Consider the following 20,138-nt stretch of genomic DNA (forward strand, 5'->3'; position numbering starts at 1 on the left):
CTAAATATGAGAAGAGATTAAATCTAGATTGATGCAAGATAGAGAAAGGCACTAAGGTCGTGGCATTTACCTAGGTGGTCAACTAACGGATAGAGATTCCTAATACGAGAATGATGATTATGGGGCTTATGATATAACCGTTGCACGATAGCACTCACTCTCACACCTCTCGGTAGAAAGAGTGATTTTGCCCAATTGACTCTCTCGAGACCAATTGGGTAGGCTAACAAACCAAGCAACTTAGGGTTCAAGTTGGGTAATCACTCTCTCGAGGTCTTACCCGTTAATTGGGACTACCATTCTCATGGGTCCATCCCAATTCCTTGTTGGGTTAACTTTGGAGTCATAGACACTCTTTCTCAAGAAGAGTCAAGACTCACTAAGCTAGACTTAGTGTTTGCAACCACCAAATCCTAGTTAAAACATAAAATCAACCCAAATATCAAACACCCAACATCATTCAAGCACTAAACAATCACACCCATTAATTACCCACACTAGGGTTAAGCCACAACCCTAGCTAATTGGTTTAGCTAGCCATAATAGCAACAGAGATTAAAGAAGAAGTAGATAAAATCAACATAATAATTAACTAGGAAGTTAATCTACACGAATTCACGTTAAAACAAGATTAAAATGCCCAAAATAGGCTAAAACTTGAATCTCACGAGTGCTGCTGCTATCTGATGTCTAAAACTTAACCTAGAAATAATAAAATAGTCTATTTATACTATGCCAGAAAAATCGGACAAAAATACCCCTGCAGGGCTGGCGCGGACCGCGCATAAATGCAGCGCGGCCGCGTAGGGGTCTTGGCCTTCGATCATTCACTTCTGAAACGGGGGACGCGGACCGCACAAAGAAGTAGCGAGGCCGCACAGGCTAATGAGCGCGGACCGCACAACACTGAAGCGCGACCGCGTAGACACCAACGCTGACCGCATAGAAATGAGCGCTGACCGCGCTTGGAAACTCCTGAAATGGGTGCTCTCTGAATCTCCTAGCGCGGCCGCGCAACAAATCAGTGCGGTCCGCGCTAGGTCCTCCTGTCCCTACTTCAATGATTTTTTGTTTCGAGCTGATTCTTGACTTTCGTCATCTTGTCGCTCAAACCTGCAATCAAGCGCACTTTGTAAGCATTCTGGGTCTATTTCATGACAATTCATACATAAGGCATAGGCAAGTATGGGCATAAAACGTGTTAAAATCACAGTTATCAGTGAGCAGTTTTGGAGGCTCCATACGAGGCATGAAACTCACGGACAAGAGTTTCATTATAGTCATCAGGCAGCTCAGTGAAGCACTCCCATTTTCTTGCTTTGATGTTCTCCCATATGTGGGGGTACTGCTCTTGTAGCCCATTCGAACTCAGTTGTTTTTCGGCCAGGGTTTTCCGTTTGGTTAGCCCTTCTCTATATAGCGCTCTGGACCCTTCGACCCCAAATCTGAGCTGGAAGTCATCTCCGCTTTTCCTTCTTGCCTCAGCTTGTAGGTCAACTAAGGGCAAGGTCTCCTCCTCATCAGACTGGGAGGGAAGTGTAACATTAGGATCCGGTCGTGAACGTTTTGCTTGTGATGCTTGACGACTAAAGGAGGTTCTTTTCTGGGCAGACGCTGTATGTTTCTTGGGAGCCATATCTGCACAGAAGTGAAATGTGAGCAACATGGTAGGCAACAGTGGAAAGAAAACAGAATAACAAAAAACAAAAAAACAAAAAAAAACAAAAAGAAATTTTTTTTTAAGTCTACGACAGGTTATGCGATCGCATAACCACTATGCGGACCACAAACGTGTCGCAAACTTTAAGACCGGTGAAATGATATAAGTATGCGATGGGTTATGCGATCGCATAACCATTATGCGGTTCGCATAGTTGATTGCTCAGAAAACAAAATCACAAAATGCGATCGCAAAATCCATTGCAAAGTTGGCGATCGCAAAGTGGCTGCAATCAGCATGTTATAAAACTGGGTCTACTGTCTCAGTATGCGGTGACTTTGCGGTCCGCATATCAATTATGCGATCGCAAAGTTGCCGCATTTTGTCATCTTCTTCAGCCAGCTAGGGTTTACTTATGCGGACCGCATTTTGATTATGCAAGCCGCAAAATTCATCACCTCCAACGATTGAACTTAACCCTTAACAATGGCGGACCTAATTTCTACGACCCAGTACCCCAAAACACACTACTTAACCAAAATCACATTATGAACAGACATCTAACTACGAAACACAAACAAGAAAAAAAAAGGGAAAATAGAAACAAAAACAGGTGAAACACGAACAAGAACAAATGTAAAACTAAAGCTTGCAAAGATGGAATTGGGACACGGAAAAAATACCAGTGACGGGTTTATGAGCACACTTGGAAGATTAGTTCACAGATGTTGCCTGACGTACGTGATGCACTAGCCGTTTTTTCTTCTCCGTTCCTTTTCTTTTTTTTTCGTTTTGTTTTGTTTCTGATAACAAAAAAAAATCTTTTTGTTTTGAATGAAGAGATGCGAGGGATGTCCTGAGCGATTTGCGGTGGATAAGTCACCGCATAACACACTATGCGACCGCATAAGTGTTATGCGGTGGATTCAAGTGAGTTGCTGGAGGGCCAAAAATGCGGTGCACTATGCGATCACATAGTGGAAATGCGGTCCACAAAGTGCACCACCTTGTCGCATTTTTATCACCAATTTTAGCCAAACACACTGTCTGGGTTTGCGACCAAAATGCGGTCCGCATAGTGAAAATGCGACCGCATATGTGTAGCAAACTTCCCAAGGTGATTTTTCTTCCCTTTCTCATGTAATCTTACCCCGTGTTATGATCTTTTGAATCCCCTGCACTCTAACACACACTTTAAATTGCTCAATTAAATCTATCTAACAAAAATTAAAAATTTAAAGGCCAAAAAAGTGTTACCACACATGGGTTGCCTCCCATGAAGCGCTTGATTTAACGTCGCGGCACGACGAAGTTGGCGTTCCTTAGGATTCACTCATTGGTCGGGCCTGGACCATCTTTGAGAGCCAACTGCTCCACCAAACGTTTTTCTCCATCTGCGCCCAAGTAGTGCTTGACTCGCTGACCGTTCACTTTGAAGGTTCGGAGCCCATCTTCTGATTCTAATTCCACAGCTCCAATAGGAGAGACATTGACCACCTTGAACGGATCGGACCATTTTGATTTGAGCTTGCCCGGAAACAATTTTAGCCTTGAGTTAAAGAGCAAAACCAAGTCACCCGACTTGAACTCCCTTTTCAAGATCTTTTTGTCGTGGACGAACTTCATCCTTTCTTTATACACAGCTGCACTTTCATATGCATGGAAATGGAAATCCTGCATTTCATTGAGTTGTGTTAACCTCAAATTTGCAGCTTCAGCCCAGTCCAAGTTTAACCTCTTTAGAGCCCACATAGCTTTGTGTTCCAGTTCTACGGGTAGATGACAAGCTTTGCCGAAGACTAACCGATAAGCAGAAGTGCCAATAGGAGTTTTGTACGTCGTGCGGTACGCCCACAATGCGTCATCTAGCTTCCTTGACCAGTCGGTCCTATTTGCATTAACAGTCTTTGGTAGAATCCTCTTGATCTCCCGGTTGGAAACCTCAACTTGACACTTGATTGGGGATGATAAGGTGTGGTCGCCTTATGCTTGATGCCATATTTCTCTAGTAGCCCCGTGAAAGCCTTGTTACAGAAATGAGACCCACCATCACTAAGAATGGCTCTAGGAGTGCCAAACCGAGTGAATATGTTTTTCTTTAAGAATATGGTCACACTTCTTGCCTCGTTGTTTGGTAAGGCAATAGCCTCAACCCATTTGGACACATAGTCCACAGCCACCAAGATATATTTCATCCCACAAGAGCTTACAAAGGGACCCATAAAATCAATTCCCCATACGTCAAAGATTTCTATCTCCATCACAAAGTGCATGGCATTTCATGCCTCTTGGAGATTGATCCTTGCCTTTGGCATTTGTCACAAGCCTTGACCATTTGATTGGCATCATGATAGATCGACGGCCAATAATAACCACATTCAAGCACCTTAGCCGCCGTTCGATTTCCCCCATGGTGACCCCCAACTGGCGAGTCATGGCATGCCTTTAGAATTGGCAGAATTTCTTCTTCTGGAACACACCTTCGGATGATGTTGTCAGCACAAACACGGAACAAGCATGGTTCTTCCCAATAGTATTGCCAACAATCTCTCAAAAACTTCTTCTTTTGATAGGATTCCAATCCCTCCAGAATAAGGTCACTAACCAAGTAGTTAGCAATATCAGCATACCAAGGAGCAAAAGTGCTAGATAATGCCAATATGTGTTCATCCGGGAAAGCATCATTGATATCAAGATCTTCCTTTGGTCTCCCTGCCTCTTCAAGCCTTGATAAATGATCCGCTACTTGATTTTGCGTTCCCTTGCGATCCTTGACCTCGAAGTCAAATTCTTGCAACAACAAGACCACGAAATCAACCTAGGCTTTGCATCCTTCTTTCCCATGAGGTAGCGAAGAGTAGCATGGTCTGTGTACACTATCACCTTGGATCCCAACAAGTAAGCCCGGAATTTCTCAAAGGCATAGAAAATGGCAAGGAGTTCTTGCTCAGTCACCGTGTAATTCATTTGCACTCCATTGAGTGTCTTGCTTGCATAATAGACCGGGTAAAGAACCTTGATGTAACGTTGGCCAAGCATTTCTCCAATAGCTACACCACTGGCGTCACACATGAGCTCGAAAGGAAGAGACCAATCGGGTGTGACAATAATAGGCTTTGAGGCATTTCTTGTCAAACACAAATTTTGCATCTGTCTCAAGGAGTTTGCACATAGGATTTGCAATCTTAGAAAAATCCTTGATGAAACGCCTATAAAATCCGGCATGCCCCAAGAAACTTCGGACACCTTTAACTGAGGTAGGTGGAGGAAGCTTGGAAATGATCTCGATCTTTGTCCGGTCAACCTTTATGCCATGTTTCGAAATTTTATGCCCCAATACAATACCTTCATCCACCATGAAATGACATTTCTTCCAATTGAGCACAAGGTTGGTCTCCTCACATCTCTTGAGCACTTGTCCAAGATTGTTAAGACAATGCTCAAAAGAGTCACCTACCACCGAAAAGTCGTCCATGAAAACCTCTAGAAAGTCCTCCACCATGTCGGAGAAGATGGACATCATGCATCTTTGAAAAGTAGCCGGAGCGTTGCACAAACCAAACGGCATCCGGCTAAAGGCAAAAGTTCCATAAGGACAAGTGAATGTTGTCTTCTCTTGGTCCTCCAATGCTATGTTGATTTGGTTGTAACCGGAATATCCATCAAGGAAGCAATAGAATGACCTTCCCGCTAGCCGATCAAGCATTTGATCAATAAAAGGCATAGGGAAATGGTCTTTACATGTGGCACTGTTGAGCTTCCAATAATCCATACACACCCTCCATCCGGTCACCGTTCTTGTTGGGATGAGCTCATTTTTATCATTTTCAATTACGGTCATGCCTCCCTTTTTCGGCACACATTGCACCGGGCTCACCCAAGAACTATCGGCAATGGGGTAGACTACCCCGGCATCCAACCACTTGATGATTTCTTTCTTTACCACCTCTTGCATGGATGGGTTCAACCGTCGTTGGTGTTCCACACTTGGTTTAGTATCATTCTCCAATTGGATCTTGTGTTCGCAAATTCCGGCGGGAATCCCTCGGATGTCCGCAATTGTCCACCCAATAGCTTGCCTATGCTCCTTCAAGACATCCAACAACTGTTCTACCTGCACATCATTCAACAAAGAAGAAACGATTACGGGTAAAGTATCATTGGAGCCAAGAAATTTATACCTCAAGTGTGGTGGAAGTGGTTTGAGCTCTAGTTGCGGTGGCTCAATAATAGAAGGCTTTGCGGGAGGAGTGGCTCTATTCTCCAAGTCGAGAGAGAGCTTTGCCGGAGCATAAGTGTAAGACCCAAGCCCCTCCAATGCATTTACCGATTCCATATACCCTTCCATATCTTCACCATCAAAGTTCACCAAAATAGCCGCCAACGCCTCGCCGAGGCATTGTTCTTCCATTTTCATTTCAACCGCATCCTCTACTTCATCAACAACATCGATCACCGAGATGCTTTCATACTCATGTGGTAGTTTCATACCCTTGCTTGCTTGGAATGTAACCTCTTCATCATTCACACGGAATTTGATCTCATTCCGTTCCGAATCCATTAGTGCTCTTCCCGTGGCAAGGAATGGTCTCCCCAAAATGATAGGGATCTCTTTGTCAACCGCACAATCAAGGATTACGAAATCGGCGGGTAAATGAAACTTTCCCACCTTAACAAGCACATCATCATCAATTCCCACCGGTCTTTTTATGGAACGATCGGCCATTTGCAATCTCATACTTGTGGGCCTTGGCATACCTAACCCCGCTTGCTTATAGATGGCAAGAGGCATTAAGTTGATGCTAGCCCCATTATCACAAAGGGCTCTTGCAAAATCACGTGCCCCAATAGTACATGGAATGGTGAAAGCTCCCGGATCTTCTTTCTTTTGAACGGTGGATGTTGCAATGATGGAACTAACCCGGTGAGTCATATTTACCACTTCATTCTTGGTGGTTCTCTTCTTGGTGATCAAATCTTTCAAATATTTAGCAAACCCCGACATCTCTTGAAATGCTTCCACAAATGGAATATTCACCGATAATTGCTTGAGAATGTCATAGAACTTTTCGAGTTTGCTATCATCAACCTTCCTCACAAGTCTTTGAGGGAATGGAGGAGGAGGTCTAGGAATAGGTGGAAGAGTTTTTGGTGTCTCTTTTACCTTTTCCTTTACCTCTTCCCGGTTCTCTTTTTGCACTTGCAACATCTTCCGGAATCTTTTCAACTTCGACAACACTTGGCTCTTCAACCTCAACCCCTTGTTCGGACTCATCTACTTCAATCACTTGTTCGCTCTCTCCTTGTAGTACCTTCCCACTCCGAGTAGTAATTTCCATGATGTGAGAAGTTGGACCACTCCCACTACCCTTTGGGTTCGCAATTGTGTCGCTTGGAAGTGTCCCTTTTTGCTTCGGATTTTGTTCCCTTGAGAGGTCTCTCATTTGCATCTCCAATTTTTGAATGGATGCGGTATGAGAGCCAACAAGCTCGGTCATATTCCTCATAGAAGTGTCAGACTTCTCTTGATTTTGTAATACCCGTTCAAGCATGCTTTCCAACTTGGAATCACTTGAGGAACCTTGATTTGAATATTGACCCTTTGGGGGAACATAAGGATTTGAACTCCGATTTGCGAAGTTGTTGTTGTTATTCTAATTTCCTTGATTTGAGCCACCTTGGTCATTTCGCCACTATTGGTTGCCTTGCCCTTGCGGGTTAGGCCTCCATTGATTTTGTTGTCCTTGACCTTGGTATTGTTGCCTTTGATACCCTCCTTGAGAGTTGTTGATGTAGTTTGCTTCCTCAAAATCTTCATTTGATATGGGTTGCACATCCTCCACCACATTCACCTTCTTTGTTTGGCTTTCCGTGAACATCTTTGTCAACACATTGACATTTGTGGCAAGCCCTGCGATTACTTGATCTCTCTCTTGATTCTCCTTAATCAGGTTGGTCAAGGAAGGAGAACCATATGCAATTCCACCTGTGGTGTCCTCTGAGTGCCAAGCTTGATTATGTTTTGCCATTTTGTCAAGTACTTGTGTGACCCCTGCAAATGATTTGTCCATAAAAGATCTGTCAGCTGCAATCTTCGCTATAGATTGGTTCATAGGATCCAAACCCATGTAGAATTTCTCCAACAAAATAGAGTCCGGAAAACAATGATTGGGAGACCTCACCAAATATAATTTGAATCGATCCCATGACTCATGTAGATGTTCCCCCGGTTGTTGCTTGAAGAAGAAAATTTTATCCCGAAGCTCAGACTTCTTGCTTTGTGGGAACCATTTAGCTAAAAATGCTCGAACAAGTTCAGGCCAAGAACGAATGGAATTTGGTGGCAAGTTTTGGAGCCACCTCCTTGCGTCTCCAGCTAGTGAGTACTTGAACACCCTCAACCTTAAGGCATCATCTGAGACATTATTCTGCTTATGCATAGCACATACAACCAAGAAGTTCCTAATGTGTTATGTTGGATCATCATCAGTGGAATTCCTGAAAAACCCCTCCGCTTTGAGCATTAGGATTAGACCATGTTCCACTTTGAAAGTTGAAACACCAACAACCGGAGGTACAATAGCATTTGTATCCTCAATGTACTCATCTATGTCCGCAAAAGGATTTTCTTCCATATCTTCTTCATATTCGGCCATGTCTTCCTATCAACACCAAGCAAAACAAGCAAAGTGTGATGGAATAGAATAAGACGTAAAGTAAAGTACACACTAATTAGTAATTTCCAAACCATAATCCCCGGCAACGGCGCCAAAATTTGATACGCTCAAATTACACTTAATTAAAAAGTGTAAGGCGGTCGGTGTCAAATATAATAACCCAACAAGGTTGGGGTCGAATCCCACAGGGAATAGGTGTGAAAAGGTTACTCGATCAGTGTGTCATTTGACTTAAGTCGTAATTCTATGCAGTTAATTGTAATGAGAGTATGGTTTGATTGTGATTTGAAGAAATGACTAATGTGAGATTGAGAATGTAATTAATTGGATTAAAGAAACCAAGGTTGTGTCCCCTTCAATAAAATGTAATGCTACCGGTGTTAATGTGATATATTCCTAATGGAAGGTCCTTTTTTATGTGCAAATGATTTCTAAATGACTACCCAATATTTTCCAATAGTTGGGTAGTATTTACTCTTTATGATTTTTCCAAATATACAAGAGTTGCAGTTAAAATCAATTAATATATGCCAAATAAAACCCACTTTCCTTGAGTCTTTGATATTTACTCCTACCAAATTCTAACCCTCTTTCCCAAGCAAAGCAAGAATTTAATGGCACTTGTTAGTGTTTGCTCACCAACAATAAATGAAGAATGAGAAGTAAATGAACATCAACCAACCATTATATATATATACAATAGTAAACACCCATTAACATTACACCCATTTAGGGTACACAACCTTAGTATTTAAAGTTAGCTACTCATAGTGAGATACAAAAAAAGAGAATATTTAATGCCATAAAGCTCACAAAGTGAAAGATTCTTGACCAAAAGCTTCCAAAAAGAGAAGAATATTAAAACCTTGTATTGTAATCTCCAAGTCAGACAAGATGAGCCCACAAACTCACAATAAATCTATTTATAGAGGGCCAAAAGTGGAGACAGAAAACGGACAAAAATGCCCTTTCAGGTCAAATATGCGACCGCATTTCTGTCACAAAACAGACATGCGGTCTGTATTCTCTTCATGCCCATCGCACTTCAGAACCCTAGTTTCCAGGCCGTCGTCGCATTGTGTATCCGCGGTCCGCATTCCAGATATGCGATCGCATTCTGCGTCGCATTTTCCACCATCAGCTTTCTTTACATGAGTTTGCGATCCATTATGCGGTCCTCAAACCTGTTATGCGATCGCATTCTGGACCGCATTTCTTGTATTGGATTTTGGCCAACATTCTGTTTTGATTTGCGATCCTTTGCACATTATGCGGCTCGCATGTATGATTTGCGATCTACATTTGTGCTGCATTTTGCTCTTTTCTTGTCTTTTTGTGGCTTTTTGCTTTTATTTCCATGCTCTTGGGTCCTTATACCTCGCGTACTGCAAAAACACTAAAATTACATTAGTAAAGGAGATAATTGCATTCAAAACAAGCTAAAATCTAAGCAATTTGTATTGAAATGTGCCGAAATTCTCCGGCACATCACATCCACACCTATGTAGAATTTCTCCAACAAGATAGAATCCGGAAAACCATGATTAGGCGATCTCATCAAATATAACCTTAATTGATCCCATGACTCATGTAGATGTTCTCCCGGTAATTGCTTGAAAAGAAAATTTTATCGCGGAGCCCAAGTTTCTTGCTTTGCGGGAACCATTTAGCTAGGAATGCTCGGACAAGTTCAGGCCATGAATGAATGGAATTTGGTGGTAGATTTTGAATCCATTTCCTTGCCTCTCCATTCAGTGGGTACTTGAATACCCTCAATCTTAGGGAATCATCTGAGACATTGTTCTGCTTGTACATCGCACACACACCCAAGAATTTACTGAGATGTTGTGTCGGATCATCATCAGTGGAATTTCTGAAAAGCGCTCTGCTTTGAGCATTAGGATTAAGCCGTGTTCCACCTTGAATGTGGGAGCATTAACTCTTGGAGGTACAATAGACTTTGTATTCTTAATGTACTCATTTATGTCCGCAAAAGGATTCCCTTCTTCATCATACTCAGCCATGTTTTCCTATCAACACCAAGCAAAACAAGCAAAGTGTGATGGAATAGAAGAAGACGTAAAGTAAAGCACACACTAAATAAATTGTGTAAGGCGGTCAGTGTCAAATATAATAACCCAACAAGGTTGGGGTCGAATCCCACAAGGAATAGGTGTGAAAAGGATACTTGAGTAGTGTGAAACTTGACTTAAGCCGTAATTATATTCCTTTAGCTTAACAAGAAATGATATAATTGTGAATTAAAAGGATAACTATTTTGTTATGAGAATGTGATTAATTTGATTAAGGAAACCAAGGTTGTATCCCTATCAATGAAATGTAATGCTATCGGTATTAATATGATATATTTCTAATGGATGGTCCTTTGATATGCAAATGGTTTCTAAATGACTACCCAATATTTTCCAACGGTTGGATAGTATTTCTCTTTACGACTATCCCAAATTTAAAAGAGTTGCAATTAAGAACAACCAATTTATGCCAAGAAGAACGCACTTATTCCTAAGTGATTCTGTTAAACAAGGTTTAAGTTCTTGAGTTCTTGATATTCACTCTACCAAACCCTAACCCACTTTTCCAAGTAAAGAAAGAGTAAAATGAAATAAGTTAATGTTTGAAGCCACCAACAATAAATAAAGCACAAGAAATGAATAAATATCAACCAACAATTATATATATACATATTAAGTGTCAAACACCCATTAACATTACACTCATTTAGGGTCCACAACCTTAGTATTTAAAACTAGCTACTCATACTAAAATACAAAAGGAAAGCAATAAATAAAGACATAAAGCTTACAAAAGTGCAAGATTCTCTCTTCTCAAGCTTCCAAATTAATGTAGTATTCAATGCCTTCAATGTTGTCCCTTTTTTAGACTTAATGACCCACAAAAATCCTAGTAAAGCCATTTATAGTGGATTAAAAGTCGGGGTCAAGATTGGACAAAAATGCCCCTAGAGACACCTTTTGCGACCGCATAATGGTCGCAGACCATGTATGCAGTCCGTATAATCTTTATTTGCATCGCAGAGTTGCAGATTTTCAGTCCCAGAAATCCACCACATTTGCATTATGCGGTCCGCATATCTGTTATGCGGCCGCATTTTCCCATCGCTGAAGTGTTGGCCAGCTTCTTCAATTGCAATTGTGCGGTCATTATGTGGCTCGCATAAGTCTTATGCGACCGCATATTGCATCGCACAATCTTCTCTTCATTTGGCAAAACAGCTGCTTTAGTTTGTGGTGGTTATGCGGTTCGCATACCACTTATGCGATCGCATACTTGCATCATTCCTACTCTTTTGTGGCTTTTTTACTTCTTTTCCATGTGTTTGGATCTTCAAGTCATATGCACTACAAAACACCAAAACATTATAAGATTTAACTACAAATGCATTGAAAGACAAACTAAAGTCTATGCAATTGGTATCAAATGTGCCGAAATTCTGCGCCACACTAATTAGCCCATGAATGTCACGACCCGAATTTCCCACCTTCGGGAATCGTGATGGCGGTTACTCGTGAAAGCTAGGCAAGCCGACAATTACAGTCTTACCACAATTATTATTAATCAAACAGAAACAGATAATAGCTAAAACCAAACAAATATGAAATGCGGAATTGATATAACAATTCAACAACTCTAGTACATAACTACCCCAGTGATCTTGTGTCACAATCCACGAACGTCTAAGAATTTCTACAAATATTAGTTTGAAAGAAGTACATCTGTTCTCAAAATAGAAAGAGACAAGAAAAATAAAAATGGCGGAAAGGGGGACTCCATGCTCTGCTGACGCTGGCAGATCTACCTTGGGTCTCCCTGGACTGAAGGCAGCAACCTCAAATCTACTCACAAGGTCCGGCACCAAAATCTGCACAAAAAGTGCATAGTGCAGTATCAGTACAACCGACCCCATGTACTGGTAAGTGTCGAGCCTAACCTCGGCGAAGTAGTGACGAGGCTAGGACACGACAAAAATATAAACCTGTGCAGTTAAATCATATACGAGCAGAACAATAATAACAGAAAAGTGTCAGATAAAGATGGGAAGGGGAAACATGCTGCGGGGATTATCAAATTCTGACAGTAATTTAACAGAGAAGCAAAATAAACACCATATTCGAATCAACAGGAATAATGAAATAGTAACACGTGCACGGCATCACCCTTCGTGCATTAACTCTCACTCACAATATCGTACATGGCATCACCCTTCGTGCTTTACACTCTTCCTCACCCAAACAATAGGATCAATGACATCCCGGCAAGGGAATCAGCTATAACCAATCTCGTTTCAACAGTTAATTTCACAATGTAAGTCTCAACTCGAGTCAATACTCAACATTTATCCAATACCAAGAAAATATCATAAGACTTGTTCAACATGGAGAATCATCAGTTTAAGCATGAATAGTACATAATAAGAAACACAACGGTCACAGTTTAAGACTCACTAGCATGCTCAACATAAACGTATAGATACTCGTCACCACACCTATACGTCGTACTCAACACTAACACGTAGCAAATAAGACAATAAAACCTATTCCCTCAAGCTAAGGTTAGACCAAACACTTACCTCGATTCCACGGCCAAAAATCAAGGCTCAATTACCGCTTTTCCTATGATTTCTACTTCCAAATTGCCCGAATCTATGCATAATTAACTAATTAACATCAATTAACACTAAATAAACCAATTCTAATGCATGATTATTAATTTCCCAATGTTTTCCCAAAATAGTAAAAAATCGACCCTGGGACCGCTTGGTCAAAACTCGATGTTCGAATCGAACCCCCACTACCCATTCACCAACGAGTACAAATATGTAATTGGTTTTGAAATCCGACCTTAATTTGAGGTCCAAATCCCTAATTTTTGAAATTCCTAAATTCTACCCAAGAAGACCCAATTTCCCATGAAAAATCTTAGATTTTGAGATGAAATCATGTAAAAAGATGAAATAGATTGAAGAAAACGAGTTAAGTATCACTTACCTATGATTTTGAGGAAGAACTTGCTCTTGGAAAATCGTCCTTTGGAGATTAGTTTTTGAAAATTTGAAGAATTAATGAAAAATCCCGTCCAAGACCCTTTTAATCAGTTGCAGATGTTGCATTTGCGACCAGAGCATCGCAAATGCGAAGCTCGCAATTGCAAAATAGCTATCGCAATTGCAAAGCCTTCATAATACTTGTTGCCTTCACAAATGCGAGGAAAGTGTCGCATTTGCGATCACAGACCTCGCAATTGCGATCAAATGATCGCATTTGCGATCAGTTCCCCTCCCAGACTACCTTCGCATTTGCGAAGGTTTGTTCGCCTTTGCGAACTATACTGGCCCAGACTTTGGACCGCAATTGCGATGAAAGGCTTGCAATTGCCAAGCCTGTGAAGCTCGCAATTGTGAAGCCTGATCTCGCAATTGCGAGATCAGACGCCTGCAACAATACCAGATGCAGCAGCAGATTTTTCTAAGTCCCAAAACACTCCGTAGCCTATCCAAAACTCACCCGAGCCCTCGGGGCTCCAAACCAAACATGCACACAAGTCTAAAAACATCATACAGGCTTGCTCGTGCGATCAAATAGCCAAAATAACATCTAGAACTATTAATTCAATACCAAAACTCATGACATTTAGAGATAGTTCAAAATTTCTAACTTTTCAACCATAGGTCCGATTACATCAAATCACCTTTGTTTTTCGCAAAATTTCACAGACACGACTTAAATATTATATCAAACGTGTACCGGGCTCCGGAACAAAAATACGGGCCCGATACCAATGAGATCACACACTATTCCATTTCTAAGAATCCTTACGGGCATACGCCCGAGTCCTATATTTTACAACGGACCCTACGGGACCGTCAAAGTACGGGTCCGGATCCGTTTACCAAATATGTTGACCGAGGTCAACTTTAATTAATTTTGAAAGCCAAATTCAATATTTTTCTTAAATTTCACATAAATGCTTTCCCAAAACGCGCTCGAACTGCACACGCAAATTGAGGAGAAAGAAAATGAGGTTTTCGAGGCCTCGGAACCAAGATTCGGGTTCTAAAACAAAAGATGACCCTTTGGGTCATCACATTCTCCACCTCTAAAACAACCGTTCATCCTCGAACGGACATAGAAAAGTACCTGAGTCGGTGAAAAGATGGGGATATCGGCTCCGCATATCGGACTCGGACTCCCAGGTAGCTGCCTCAACGGTCTGACCTCTCCACTGCACACGAACTGAAGGGAAATTCGTTAACCTCAACTGACGAAACTGCCGGTCTAGAATAGCTACCGGCTCTTCCTCATAGGTCAAGTCCTTGTTCAACTGGACAGTGCTGAAGTCTAACACGTGAGATGGATCACCGTGATACTTTGAAGCATGGACACATGAAACACTGGATGCACAACTGATAAACTCGGCGACAAAGAAAGTCTGTAAGCCACCTCTCCCACTCGATCAAGCATCTCAAAAGGCCCGATGAATCTAAGGCTTAGCTTGCCCTTCTTCCCAAACTTCATCACGCCATTCATAGGCGACACCAGAAGTGACACTCGCTCTCCGACCATGAATCCCACATCATGAGCCTTACGGTCGGCATAACTCTTTTGCCTGGACTGAGCAGTACGAAGCCTATCCTGAATGATCTTAACCTTGTGTATGGCATCCTATACCATATATGTACCCAACAACCAAGCCTCTCCCGGCTCAAACCATCCAACCGGCAATCGACACCGTCTACCATATAATGCCTCATAGGGAGCCATCTGGATGCTCGACTGATAACTGTTGTTGTAGGAAAACTCCATAATGGCAAGAACTGGTCCCAAGAACCTCCAATGTCATTAACACGGGCGCAGAGCATATACTCTAAAATCTGAATAGTATGCTCGGACTGTCCATCCGTCTGCGGATGAAATGCTGTGCTCAACTCGACCTGCGTACCCAACTCACGCTGAACTGCCCTCCAAGAATGCGAGCTAAACTGCGTGCCCCGATCAGAAATGATAGACACGGGCACACCATGGAGACGAATAATCTCCCGGATATAGATGTTACCTAACCGCTCTGAAGAATAGAAAACTGCCACAGGAATGAAATACGCTGACTTAGTCAGCTTATCAACAATAACGCATACCGCATCGAACTTCCTCGGAGTCCGTGGGAGTTCAACAACGAAGTCAATGGTGATACGCTCCCACATCTACTCGGGAATCTCAATATTCTGAAACAAACCCCTAGGTCTCTGATGCTCGTGCTTTAACTGTTGACAATTCAAACACTGAGCTACATATGCAACAATATCCTTCTTCATTCTTCTCCACCAGTAATGCTGCCGCAAATCTTGATAGATCTTGGCGGCGCCCGAATGAATAGAATACCGGGAACTATGGGCCTCCTCTAATATCAACTCACGAAGGCCATCCACATTAGGCACACAAACTCGACCCTGCATCCGCAGAACTCCGTTATCTCCAACTATAACCTGCTTGGCACCACCGTGCCGCACTGTGTCCCTAAGGACAAGCAAATGAGGATCATCATACTGATGATCCCTGATACGCTCAAATAATGAAGACGGTGCTACTGTACAAGCTAGAACATGGCTGGGCTCAGAGACATCCAACCTCACGAACTGATTGGCCAAAGTCTGAACATCCAAAGCAAGCGGTCTCTCACCGACTAGAATATATGCAAAGCTACCCATACTATCCGACTTCCTACTCAAAGCATCAGCCACTATATTGGCCCTCCCTGGACGGTACAAGATGGTGATATCATAATATTTCAATAGCCCAACCACCTCCTTTGCCTCAAATTTAGCTCCTTCTGCTTGAACAAATACTGCAGACTCTTGTGATCCGTGAACACCTCACATGACACGCCATATAAATAATGCCTCCAAATCTTCAGCGTGTGAACAATGGCTTCTAGCTCCAAATCATGAACTGGATAATTCTTCTCGTAGATCTTCAACTGTCGGGAAGCATATGCTATAACCTTGTCAGTCCTTGACTGCCTCAATCTTCTTAGGATCCACCTGAATACCCTCCGCTGATACAACATGACCCAAGAAAGCAACTGGACTCAACCAAAACTCATATTTCAAAAACATTGCATATAATTGACTGTCTCTCGGAGTCTGAAGAACGACTTGAAGATGTTGCTCGTGCTCTTCTCGGCTGCGGGAGTAGATCAAAATGTCATCACTAAAGACAATCACGAAGGAATCCAAATAAGGCCTGAACACCCAGTTCATCAAATCCAATAATGTTGTTGGGCATGTGTCAACCCAAACGACATCACTAAAAACTCATAATGCCCGTACCGAGTGCAAAAAGATGTCTTAGGGACATCGGATGCCCTAATACTCAACTGATGGTAGCCATATCTCAAATCAATCTTCGAAAATACCTTGGCACCCTGAAGCTGATCAAACAAATCATCAATCCTCGGCAATGAATACTTGTCCTTGATGGTGACTTTGTTCAGCTGTCGATAATCTTTACACATCCTCATCGATCCATCCTTCTTCTTAGTAAACAACACCGGTGCACCCCAGGGCGAGACACTAGGTCTAATAAAGCCCTTATCAAGAAAATCTTTCAACTGCTCCTTCAATTCTTTCAACTCTGGCGGGGCCATGCGATACGGCTGAATAGAAATGGGCTGAGTACCCGAAGCCAAATCAATGCAAAAGTCAATGTCCCTGTCGGGTGGCATCCCTGGCAGGTCAGCAGGAAATACCTCTGGAAACTCACGAACAACTGGTACGGAATCCATGGAAGGGACCTCTACACAGGAATCGTGAACATAAGCCAAATAAGCTAAACAACCCTTCTCGACCATACGCTGAGCCTTCATATAAGAAACAACCCTACTGACAGAATGACCAGGAGGCCCTCTCCACTCCAATTGAGGCAACCCCGACAAGGCTAAGGTCACAGTCTTGGCGCGACAGTCCAATATTGCATGATAAGGTGACAACCAATCCATCCCCAAGATAACATCAAAATCGACCATGTCCAAAAGTAGGAGGTCTAGACGGGTCTCAAGACCCCCAATAATAACTACACACGAGCGATAGACATGATCTACAACAATAGAATCACCCACTGGTGTGGACACATATACAGGAGCACTCAAAGAATCATGAGGCACAACCAAATACGTAGCAAAATAAGATGACACATAGGAGTATGTAGACCCTGGATCAAATAAAACTGAAGCATCTCTACTGCAAACTAAAATCATAACCGTGATAACGGCATCGGATGCCTCAGCCTCAGGCCTGGCTGGGAACGCATAACATCGGGGATGGGTCTTACCACTCTGAACTGCATCCCTGGGATGGCCTCCCGTTGGTTGGCCTCCACCTCTAGCGGCCTGACCTCCACCCCTAGCACCTCTACCTCCACCTCTAGCTGTCTGATCCCTGCCCCTAGCTGGCTGAGCGAGCGGTCGAACACCCTGTGCTTGAACCATGGCACAGGAACCCTGATATTGAGAACTACTCGACGCTCGTGGGAAAAATCTAGCATGTGCCTCGGATCGCCACATGTATAACAAGCCCTCCGCTGCTAGGACTGCTGACCCTGAAACTGACCCTGACGGCCTGAGTAACCACCCTGTAAACTATAGAGCGGAGGTGCAATGATAGGAGCTGGTGATGCATTCTAGTGTAGCTGATCAGAATACTGCATATGAGAACCACGACCACCAAGGGCACCGTGAGAAGCCTGAAGTGCTGAGTGAAACGGCCTGGGAGGATAACCCCTACCAAAAGAATCCCTGCCTCCAAACGAGGCACCACTGAACCTACCAGAATGATGAGACCTCTTGTCAGACCCCTGACCACTGCCCTGAGCTAGAACTGTCTCAACACGCCGGTCCACATTAGCTGCATCCTGAAAGGAAATCTCGCTACCCGTTTCCTTAGCCATCTGCAATCTGATAGGCTGAGCGAGTCCCTCAATGAACCTCCTCACTCTCTCTCTCTCTCTCTCTCTCTCTCTCTCTCTCTCTCTCTCTCTCTCTCGGTGGGGAGTATAACAAGAGCATGACGATCCAAATAAACAAACCTAGTCTCGTACTGAGTCACAGTCATAGAACCCTGCTGAAGATGCTCGAACTGCCTGCGGTTGACCTCTCTCTGAGTGACTGGAAGGAACTTCTCGAGAAATAGCTGAGAGAACTGGTCCCAAGTCAAGGCCGGCGATCTAGATGGTTTAGTCAACACAAAATCATTCCACCATCGCTTGGCGGACCCTATCATCTAGAATACCGCAATGTTGACCCCATTTGGCTCGACTATCCCCATGTTCTGCAACACCTTATGGCAGCGGTCAAGATAATCGTGGGGGTCCTCCGAAGCTCCCACTGAAATGAACTGGGAAAAGCTTGGTGAACTTATCCAACCTCTCAAAGCCTCAGAAGACATAGATGAGCCACCAACGACCTAAGCTGCAACAACTAGCTGAGCTACTTCCACTGGCTGAGCTGCTGGAGTCTGGAACTGAGGAGCCATCTACTCTGGAGTGCGAGTAGCAGGAGTCTGTGCTCCTCCCCCAGCCTGAGAGACGGCTGGTGCTACAAGAAGTATGCCTGCCTGGGTAACACTCTCTATAAGGCCCACTAGACGGACAAGAGAATCCTGAAGTACCGGGGTAGTGATGAACCCCTCTGGAACCTGGGGTGGCCCTGCTGAATGTGCTGGGCCGGAACCTCATCCGCAAACTCTACCTGAGGCTCCGTTGTTGGTGCTGCTGCTCGAGCTGTAGTTTGAGCCCTGTCCCTGCCTCGGCTTCTAGCACGACCTGGGCCTCGGCCTCTGCCCCTCGTGGGAGCTGCCACTGGGGGCTCGGGCTACTGATCAGTAGATGAAGCAGTACGTGTTCTCGCCATCTGCGAAAGAACATAGTAGAAGTTCAATTAGCATTGAGAAGTCAAATCGCACGATAGAGAAGAATAGATGTGAAGTTATTCCTAAACTTTGGAGCCTCTGGGGATAAGCACAGACGTCTCCGTACTGATCCCTCAGACTCTACCTAGCTTTTTCGTGAATTGTGAGACCTAGGCCACCTTGTGCTCTAATACCAACTTGTCACAACCCGGATTTCCCACCTTCCTGAATCGTGATGGCTCCTACCCGTGAAAGCTAGGCAAGCCGATATTACAGTCTTAGCACAATTATTATTAATCAAACAGAAACAGAGAATAGCTAAAACCAAACAACTATGAAATGCGAAAGTGATATGACAATTCAACAACTCTAGTACATAACTACCCCAGTGATCTGGTGTCATGACCCGGATTTCCCACCATCGGGAGTCGTGATGGCGCCTACTAACGGAGCTAGGCAAGCCAGACATTTTAAACATTCTCTGATTTCACCTCAATAATAACAATATAAATATAATGGGTCATTTAAATAAAAGCAGAAGTCTTTAAAATATAGATAACTGAAAACCCAAAAAAATGCGGAAGATTAACATTTCTCTACCCAAGACTGGTGTCGCCATTTCACGAACTACTAAAGAGTGCTACAAACAAGTTTGAATAGAAAATACATAAATGTCTGTCTCGGTACAATGAAAACAAACTGAAAACATGGAAAGGGACTCCGGCCTGCGAACGCCAGCTAAGCTACCTCGTAAGTCCCTGGACTGAAGTCAGCTCCCGATCAATATCCTACTGCTGTGGTCCAAAAGCTGCTCTGGTACCGTGATCTGTGCAAAAGAGCACAGAAGTGTAGCATCAGCACAACC

General features: G+C 43.2%; 1 protein-coding gene across 1 annotated transcript; it reads right to left on the bottom strand.

The window, feature by feature from the left end:
- Positions 1-6,786: 6,786 nt before the first annotated feature.
- LOC109242443 lies at positions 6,787-8,100 on the bottom strand. The gene is made up of 2 exons (XM_019409300.1): positions 7,365-8,100; positions 6,787-7,241 (listed from the first exon to the last, which is right to left on the bottom strand). Exons 1-2 carry the CDS (start codon positions 8,098-8,100, stop codon positions 6,787-6,789), a joined length of 1,191 nt encoding a protein of 396 aa, XP_019264845.1.
- Positions 8,101-20,138: the final 12,038 nt, after the last annotated feature.

Source organism: Nicotiana attenuata, unplaced genomic scaffold, assembly GCF_001879085.1.
Source record: "Nicotiana attenuata strain UT unplaced genomic scaffold, NIATTr2, whole genome shotgun sequence".
In the NCBI taxonomy this organism is placed as follows: Eukaryota; Viridiplantae; Streptophyta; class Magnoliopsida; order Solanales; family Solanaceae; genus Nicotiana; species Nicotiana attenuata.

What these genes read in the sequence shown, in the direction of transcription:
- LOC109242443 (XM_019409300.1), bottom strand. Translation starts at nt 8,100, where the DNA reads ATGCATAAGCAGAATAATGTCTCAGATGATGCCTTAAGGTTGAGGGTG. An exon ending in GCCTAACCCGCAAGGGCAAG is followed by an intron (nt 7,242 to 7,364) that starts GCAACCAATAGT and finishes ATTCAAATCAAG; the next exon opens with GTTCCTCAAGTGATTCCAAG.